We start from the raw sequence: 9,644 nt of genomic DNA, 5'->3' as shown, positions 1-9,644 counted from the left end.
TTATATTTGTTTATATAAAGCTAATTATATTTTGACTCTGTTTATTTTCCTTGTGATTTCGTTAGGCTATAAGATATACTGCATGTTTGGCAAAATCCCCCCCTTTTTTTTTTTAGATCAAACACTCATTACCAAGTGATTACACTGTAAACTGGTAGAATAAAACCGAAATTTTGCCTCCTAATCTTTTACAGCAATACAAGTATTTTGCTATGAAAATGTGGTGATTTTCTTTTTATTTTAAACTTTGAAACTGTAAACTGCAGCCGTGGTAAAGGTATCATTCCGGGTTTTTAATAAGTGTCCGTTCACATTTACCTTTTCGTTCACTTCATGAGTTTCCTATTTTAGATTTTGGCGGTGTAGTGAAAAAGAAAACAAATTGTAAGATTGATTTGAAATGTTTGCACTAAATAATAGGCTCTAAATAATTTTTATCTCACGAAACACGAATTTTGTATTTCAAAGTTAATAATTTGCGTTAATTTAATACTGTAGTTACCGAGTGTTTTAGAGATATAACGTCTTGGGGAAAACTGTACGGTAATCCACGTGTGGTGCAATTTGTTTTAATCACACGTCTGTTTTATTATTATTATTAAATTTGTATTGTGAAAAAGAAGCTGTATATTGTATATTATAATATGTTTTACGGTGTGACTGTTGGGGTGAGCGCAGTTTATTTACTATCATAAACCTACACATGTACTGTCTATCATTCAAGAAAAAGAAAGAAAAAAGAATAAAACAAAACAATAACAAGAAATCATTTCCCAAGCCTCGGGATAAAGATTCCAAACCTCTCGGAAGTTTCCGACAAAATCGGAAATAACCGAACCGTTGAAATGACGAAAGTATGACGTCAGATAAAAATTTCTATTGACTTAGGACCAGACTTAGGTTTTATGGAATAGAGATTGCATTAAATCGTTCTTTTCAAGTAAGTTGTTGCTATATTTTAGCCACCATGTTGCTATGCACCGCAACATCCGAGTTTCACGGAAGCAACCGACATGACTTCGTCAAAATTCGTAAGTTTCCGGTGACGTCATTTGTTTCATTTCCGAAGGGCAAGGTGAAAGCCGGTGTTGTGGCATGGGGGTATTTTTTTGAATAAGGTAAGGCAAAATCATTTCGTTAAGATTTCGGTAAGAAAGAATGTTTCTTTAATTTTTTTACTATTTTTGATTTATTCGCGCAAAGGACATTGGGTAGTGCAGGAATTCTGGGAATGTTGCACAGAGAAATTTGGCTGACGTATGTACAGATTTCAATCCGAATTTCCTCTGTTCATACCCGTTAGTCTATTGAGCTCGCTGCGCTCGCTAATATTTTATGTTGTATTTTACTGTCTTTTGCAAAACTCGTGAAACAGGTCCAGCACAATCGCTTGATTAAGCTATATAGCTTTAAAAAGCTATATAGCTTTATTAAGCTATTTAAAATAGCTTAATAAAGCTATTCATATGCAGATTTTAACAAAAACGGTTTTAGAAAGAAGTAAACAAGAAAGTCGCAAGTATTTGACTATGCATATATGTACTTATGGCTATCAAAAAAACAACCTATACCATAGGAAGTTTTAACATTGCTGTTGTTGAATACTTTTAAGCAAAAGATGAATTTCCATTGTTTGAGTAACTGCACTGTTATATTGAGTGCGGTGAGGCGTGGATAAGTATGATTGCTTCTCATTGTGTTGAACTGTAATACCAATCAATTATCCTGTTGGCCATAACTGACCACCTTTATAATTTCATTCAAGAGATAACTGTGTGTTCACTCATCAATAGCCCCCAAACTTTTAAAACTTTGAGTTCAAAGTCTCTCAACATGCTCAAGGAGACGCAATTTGGTGAGTGATTTTTACATGCATTGTATTCAGAAGAGTTCAAAGTTTAATATTCCCACTGCACCAAGGTGCGACTTTTTGCACATGCTGAAAAAATAAAACATTTGAGAAAAAAAGTGTGATAAAATAGCTTAATCAAGCTATTCTGAATAGCTTAATAAAGCTATAAAGCTAAATCAAGCTATATAGCTTAATCAAGATGTTGTGCCGGACCTGTGAAAGTAACATTTAATGATAGCAGTTGAAAATTTCAATTGTTCTAGTAGTGGTAGAAAATGTACATATTGCCAATCAGGGGGTTCATTCTGAGTAAAATACATGCAGGGAGAATTATGGTTTTGGGTAGAATTTCAGTATTTCTTTGTCAAAATTGAGACATCTTTATTTATTCAGAGAACAAAATTGTCTGATTTTAGAAAGTTGATTTGTGAATTGCAGCATTCAAATACAAAATTAAGTAAACTAAATTTTATGTTAATTTTTGACTTTGATGAGAAATTTTACCAAAAATGTCAAGGGAATAAAAAAAAATGTAAACTTGAAAAAATAAATTTAACATAGTTTGTTCTAGACTTGAAATTTGAGAGAGAGAGAATACTTTGTTGAAATTTTTATTTTAAATGAAAATCAAGTTCTATGTAAATTGATAAACCTGTTGAACCCATTAACTTTCTACTCAGCTCACAGGGAATAAAAACCCAAAGCTTATTGTCTCATTCTGTGCACACTAAATTATTATCTGATATAATTTTTTAAAATCTTTTTCCAGCAATGGCAGAAACACCTAATGAGTTTAAGCTAAAGAATGCCCCTGATGATGGGATTTCTGCGGTTAAGTTTGGCACGACCAATCAGTTTCTCTTGGCTTCTTCCTGGGATTGTACCGTTAGACTGTATGATGTCATCGCCAACAACATGAGAATCAAGTACAACCATGCTGAGCCTGTGTTAGACTGCTGCTTCTATGTAAGTCAGTGAAGTGTCATCTAGACCATACTTGGGGCTGTAACACTTAGATGAGCTCACTTTTGATTTCAAATTCAGTCTCACTGTTTTTTTTTTATTAATATTTTCTTTTGATAAAGTGAAATCCTGTGACTTTTGGGCATAGGAGCCAGGATTTAAATTTCTTTATTTACATTAGACCTAAAGAATATAAATGAAATAGATTTGTTAGTAATGAGTTAAGCTAAGGACAAGAAACTTATAAATGTACAGAAGTTAAAGGGGATTATAATATGTTGGTAATTTGAAATTAATTATAGATATATTTTCATTTTGATTACATTGTGAATTTATTGCTTCAGTTTGATTTGATCTTTCTAGGATGCAGTGCACTCCTACAGTGGGGGACTAGACTGTACTCTTAAAATGTTTGACTTCAACACTAGCACAGGTATGTTATCAAAAGATACAGAAGGTATATTTTTACTGTATTTAAAATGAGTCTTTTCTTTACTAGTAATTGTATATATCTACAGTCAACAACTGTTTAAAAAGTACAACCAGTTACAAATGCTGAGTGACAGCATATAAATTTGTATTCTTAACTCCAAAATAAAAAGGCCAAAAATAAAATGGACTTTTTGTTAAGTGTTTAAATCGCAAATATTTTAATGAAAATATTTCAAAAGCAAATATTTTACTTATCCTAAAATATCTCCTTGCAATATATCATAAACTATTTGGAGTTGTCTCTCCTCTGATATGGGACATTTGTAAAATAAATGCATCTTAGTCTTGCATTAGAATCAATTTCTTTAATAATATACATTAATTCTGAAAATCTGAAATTCTACATATTTCCTGACTCTAAATGTCTATTCTGTATTCAATGGAGTTCATTGAGTAAAAAACAAATTAGAGGTAGAGCAACAGTTGATCATCATATAAATCAAGTCACACCTTTGAATTTAAAATGTAGTTTTAGTAAAGGATACACTATAAATTTCTGTACAGAACAGAATGTAGGTCAGCATGACGATCCTATCCGTTGCGTGGAGTACTGTCCGGAGGTTAACGTCATCATCACGGGAAGCTGGGACTCCACGGTCAAACTCTGGGACCCCGGGCGCCGTGTGCTGCGGGCTCCTTCAGTCAACCCGACAAGGTATTCTACAAAATTCAGATAAATGATAAAGGTTTGCTTAATTTTAGTATTAAAACATTATGTCGAGGATTTGCCATTTAATACTTCCAAATTTATGCTAATAAGGATTTGCCACTGTACAATTCATGTAAACTCTTAAAAAAGGAGAAAGTTGAAATTTGTATTGTGAAAGATGCTGGAAAGACTTTGCATCATAATGTTGACTTGTACAATAGAAAACCACTAGTTGATACTTTTAAATGAGGAGAATATCTATATATGTACTGGGATATTTGTCAGAAAGTCTGTCCTAATCAGTGTCACTATCTTGACTTTTATGGCAGGTATACACAATGTCTGTGTGCGGGGATAGACTTGTGGTCGGTACTGCTGGACGACGGATCCTGGTTTGGGATCTGAGGAACATGGGATATGTCCAGCAGCGAAGAGAGTCCAGTCTCAAATATCAAACTCGCTGTATCCGATGCTTCCCAAATAAACAGGGATATGTACTCAGCTCTATAGAGGGTAAGCTTGGACAGAAGTGGTGTAAATGTAAATTTTAAAGAGCTCAGAAATTGTAATAATGAAAACATGGATATGCTATGTTTAGATCTACAACTGATCTTTGACAGGAGTATTATATTTATTATTTAAGGGAGAGTTGCCGTGGAGTATTTAGACCCCAGTCCAGAAGTCCAAAAGAGGAAATACGCATTTAAATGTCACAGAATTAAAGAGAATGGCGTGGAGAAGATTTACCCTGTTAACGCTATCGCCTTCCACTCACATCACAACACGTTTGCATCTGGAGGATCAGATGGATTTGTCAACATCTGGGACGGATTTAACAAAAAGAGACTTTGCCAGTTTCATAGGTGAAAAGAAATTTTCTTTAAATAGATTTTATCCTGGAAAAAAAAACAGCAGTATTCGAATATGGAAATTTAAGCCAAGAAATTAATATTATTTCCGAATTTCATTGAAGATACAATTACAGTGAGATACTGTCATATTACTTAATATACACACTGTGTTATTTTTATAACTTTTCCCTCTTACACCTGAGTTTTTATGTAAGCCCAAAAATTTATATTGAATAGCATATTAACATATGTGAATTTCCTTGAAAATATTAATAATAGCTGCATAATTCAATTAAAACATGATGTCATTTATATAACATTTTGCTCTTATATTGAGTTCATGTAACATTTCTTTGCAGGTACCCCACGGGGATAGCATCATTAGCTTTCAGCCCTGACGGTTCTGTGTTAGCCATTGCGTCATCCTACATGTACGAGAATGACGAGCCAGTGGAACCAACAGAGGATGTGATCTATATCAGAAACGTCAGCGACCAGGAAACCAAGCCAAAGTCATGATGTCAAGGTCATTAGACCAAGGTCATGGTTGTATAATGTGTTCAGAGGGAGAGATCACAGGAATTTTACATAAAAACTTAATATTGACTCAGTGACTTCATTATTACCAGGATAAATGATGTTATTTTTTAGTCATTTGTCAATGACCTCTAGTGACTGTATTGTTGTTAGCAGGACAATGTACGGCCATTTCTTCTGTAATTTGTCAATTTCAGTGTTTTAACAATTCCTGAGTGAGGAACTTCATGTTTTATACATTTTGTGTCACTTTCTTATTAAAATCGATGTTTGTAACTTTATTTCCTTTATTTCTTTATGTCTGATTCTTCAAGTAGACTAAGTTATGTAAAGTTCTTTTAACTCTGATCTTAGCTGCAGATCTGTAGCTCACAGATCTGAAAAAAAAATAGGATGGACAACCAGAGAGCTTCAGTGCCACCTTTCAAAAAAAGTGTATACTTTTTGTGTACTAGAAAGGTCTTATCACAGGTAAAACACATGGAATATGAAAGCCCTATCTCTTCTCATTCAAAAAGTTATGACCAAGGTTAAAATTTTTGAAAAAAAAGATGTCAAATTTTAAGGTCACAGGTAAAAAATCATAGCGTATTAAGAAAGGTCTTGTTACAAGTAATACATATGAAATATGAAAACCTTATCACTTTTCATTCACAAGATACACATGTATTACCAATTTGAAGGTTAAAGTTTTAAAAGTAGGTCAAACTTCATATGCCCTGTTTGCGAAGAATACACATATGAAGAATGAAAGCCCTAGCACCAACAATTCAAAAGTTATGGACAAGGCTATAGTTTGGAATTCTTGTGTAAAAGTGGGTCAAACGTGATGGTCAAGAGGTCAAAGTTGGTGGTTCCTAAAAAATGTTTTTCACAAGGAATACATTTGTGAAATATGAAAGCCATAGCCCAAACCACTGACTCAATAGTTATGAGCAAGATTTTTACATGACCACAATTAGCCAAACTGCAAGCATCTTCATACTGTGCAGATTGAAATTTGTTCAATGTATTAGCTTCATGGTACAAGTATTTGGTTGAGTCACAAAAGTAGACTAGTTTTAGTGACACACAGAACATTTCATGAAGAACATAAGTTTCTAATTGGTCAGATTGAAATCAAGGACATACACAACATGCAAGTACAAAGTACTATAAGATGTTCTAGTTTTGACAGGATATAAAATAATGAAGATCCTGGTATGCTTAATTTTAGAGAAAATTAAGCATTAATATAGTTTCAGCTGGTATAAATTTTAATTTACAGGATGTGTGCCCCCACCCCCCCCCCCCCCTAATTTTGCCGATATAGTACACCGCAGAAAAGTTTTTAAGCATAGAAACATTACCATATAAAATATTACCATATCTGCTTGTGCCCCCTCAAGAAAAACGTCTGATGTCTTTTTTTGCTTGGCATGAAAGTTTTGGTAGTTGATAGGGCCGCCAACTGAAAAATATGGTTGCCCCCCCCCCCCCAAAAAAAAAGAAATTGCTTCCTGCGGGCGTAAATTGGAACTTTTAAATTATACAGGGAAAAGAGCTTTACGTTTAAAAAATGTGCACAGATAGACTATAAATTACCCATTAATTTTCATGAACTTGTTAGCTTGGGCAACAATATAGGGTGTCAAAATTTTAAAAGTGGAATGTAAAACTAAAAATTTTTTCTTTTTTTTAAATTGGAGAAATTAGGGATCTAGTGTTACCGAGCTCTAAAATTAATTCTTTTATTACTTTATTAGATAAGACACTTCTGTTTATTAAACAATTTAAATCATTAGCGTCAAGTTTAAAACTGGTGAAAAGGTAAATAACGGCATATATCAATATCTTTAATCGTGTATTTTTTTTTTCTCAGGAACGCCTTATTTATACCTTCAATATCTAGTTTTGTAGAATTCAAAAGAATATCTCATGTTTACATGTTGTAGCATATACCTGTGTGTTTGCATTTCATTGCTCATCTAGGTGTCATATTGAATAAAATTAAAGTCCGACATCACAATCGCTATCATAATTATCTTACTTGCATGCTAAAACTAGGACATTCAGGTAGGCAACACCCGACAAACATGGCTGCCAATACCACCAAAAAATATCCACTGGGCTCTCCTCAAGAGCACATTGAAATGTGTGGAACTCATGAATTACCTATTGACATGATATGTGAGGACTGTGATGAATTTATTTGTGGTGATTGCGCAAAATCAAATCATAGAGATCATAACTGGAAAACCATATCCACGGCAGCCACCCAAAGGAGGAGAGGTCTGCTGAAATTTTTGAAGAAGATTAAGGAAGAAAATCTACATACACTTGCTGAGAAGCTAAAGAAGATTCCACGACAGATCACAGAAAATAAACAACTATGCGATTCTGAGATTAAAAGACTACAGAAGCATTACGAAGATATAATAGCCAGGCTGACAGAAATCAGAATACGGCATGAAAAGACAATGAAAGACAACTTGATTAAAAAGAATGATGAGCTGAATCATGTGAAATCTGAGTTAGAGAAGACGAAAAGAGGAATTGTTGACACAGTAGAATTCATGGAGGAGAACAACAGCACCATGTCTGATTACAGCTTGATTGACAACCACAGAGAATTGACAAAAATGCTGTCTGAATTAGAGGTTCATATAACAAATTGCGAACATTCAGTGAGGTTCGTTAGAGGTGAAATCAATGAAGACCTTCTTGCACCTTTGGTTGGAAGAACTTTGAAATTTAGATGTTATTGGTGTTACTCAAATAAACTCCTTTCAATATGGAGATAAAGCAATGCACGGTTTGGGGTCAATCAGTGAAGACCAATGTTACATACATGAAATAAATTCAAAATACATAGAAAAAATCAATAGGCAAGGCATAAAAGAACATAGATTTGGTATTTTTCCTAATGACATGTGTGTGACTGATAATGGTGATGTTTATTTCACTGACGTAAGTAACAATTCCATCAGCTGTCTGTCACCATCAGGATCTGTGTCGACAGTCATCAGTACAGATCCACTGGTACCATATGGAATCTGTAAGTCAGTGGACGGAGGACTACTGGTCACCTTAACAGATGAGGTATCAGATGATCACAAATTAGAGTCTCACAGCAGACGTCTGGTGAGCCACATCACAGTGACAGGTGATGTCATCCATGAGTATGAGTACCAGGAGGACGGTCAGACTAGACTGTTTACAGAGCCATACAGTGTCACACAGAACAGTAACAGTGATATCTGTGTTGTGAATCGTAAAAGTCACACTACTCGTGAACTAGTGATTTTGTCTCCGTCTGGTCGTATGAAGTCTGTCTACCGTGGACAGAACCTGGCAGAGAACTTTTGTCCACATGGTGTAGTGTGTGACTCCCTCGGTAATATCCTTGTTAATGACCCACGGAACAAACAGATCCATCTACTGAGTCCTGACGGGGAGTTCCTGAAGTTCTTACTGACAGACAATGAAGTGAACTATCCCTCCACACTGTCCCTATACAAATCTACACTGTGGGTGGGGTGCTTGCGAAGGAGTTGTCAAAGTGTTTCAGTACAGGGTGTAGAAATAGAATATACCAGACTGGACTAAACAACAAGCATCTTTTAAGTATTATGTCATAAAAATTATCAAAAAGTAAACCCATACAAGTACAGTGCATACACTTGATGATTCACTGTATGTTGTTTAACGTCCCACTCGGGAATCTTTCATATGGAGATGTCGCCTACACAGTCAACACTAGTTATCAAAATCGTTTAATTTTGCTTTACATTACATTTTAATTTTGTATAATTTAATTTCACTTGTATCAAGCAATTTTATTTGCTGAATCATTCTGAGGAACATATAATATTTTGTATAACATAACTTGCTCACGTCACAATGAGTTACGTCAAAAACGTATTACTGCGCTTGACGTTATTTTTATAATAATGCTCAATTTAAAGTTTTTTTTCCGGAGGAAAAATTATCTCAGTGTCTATACTGAAATTAAATTATAAGGAATGAAGCTTATTTCAACTTATGTTATCCGATTTAACAAAACTTGGGGCAGTTTACGCTTTCTTATAAACCGCTTCGAGGTTTATAAAGCGTAAACTGCCCCAAGTTATGTTATATCGGATAACATAAGTTGAAATAAGCTTCATTCCTTAAATAAATTTTCCTATTATCAGATTTATATATCAGTTTTACTATTTAACTTTAAAATACTGAATCAAACCAATTATAAAAGCTTTATATTTATAATCTACCAGGATAGAGCTTTCAGGTTTTCTCATAGACCTTAAAATTTTAGTTA

At 34.1% G+C, this 9,644-nt stretch overlaps 1 protein-coding gene and 1 pseudogene across 1 annotated transcript; both read left to right on the top strand.

Moving 5' to 3' along the window:
• Positions 1-315: 315 nt before the first annotated feature.
• Positions 316-5,625, top strand: LOC134234773 (mitotic checkpoint protein BUB3-like; annotated as a pseudogene).
• Positions 5,626-7,419: 1,794 nt separating this feature from the next.
• On the top strand, positions 7,420-8,932 carry LOC134234772 (uncharacterized). Its single transcript, XM_062716819.1, has 2 exons — positions 7,420-8,015; positions 8,314-8,932. Exons 1-2 carry the CDS (start codon positions 7,420-7,422, stop codon positions 8,930-8,932), a joined length of 1,215 nt encoding a protein of 404 aa, XP_062572803.1.
• The last annotated feature ends 712 nt before the right edge of the window (positions 8,933-9,644 follow it).

Source organism: Saccostrea cucullata, unplaced genomic scaffold (assembly GCF_032062105.1).
Source record: "Saccostrea cucullata isolate Sc308-1 unplaced genomic scaffold, CSIRO_AGI_Scuc_v1 ctg3678, whole genome shotgun sequence".
Taxonomy (NCBI): domain Eukaryota; kingdom Metazoa; phylum Mollusca; class Bivalvia; order Ostreida; family Ostreidae; genus Saccostrea; species Saccostrea cuccullata.
Note: the sequence above shows the minus strand (reverse complement) of the source record. Positions and strands in the feature narration are given on the sequence as shown.

Excerpts from the sequence above, each read along its gene's own strand:
- LOC134234772 (XM_062716819.1), top strand. The coding sequence starts at position 7,420 with ATGGCTGCCAATACCACCAAAAAATATCCACTGGGCTCTCCTCAAGAG. Across the intron at positions 8,016-8,313 it reads AATTGCGAACATTCAGTGAG|CTGTCTGTCACCATCAGGAT; the intron begins GTTCGTTAGAGG and ends CAATTCCATCAG.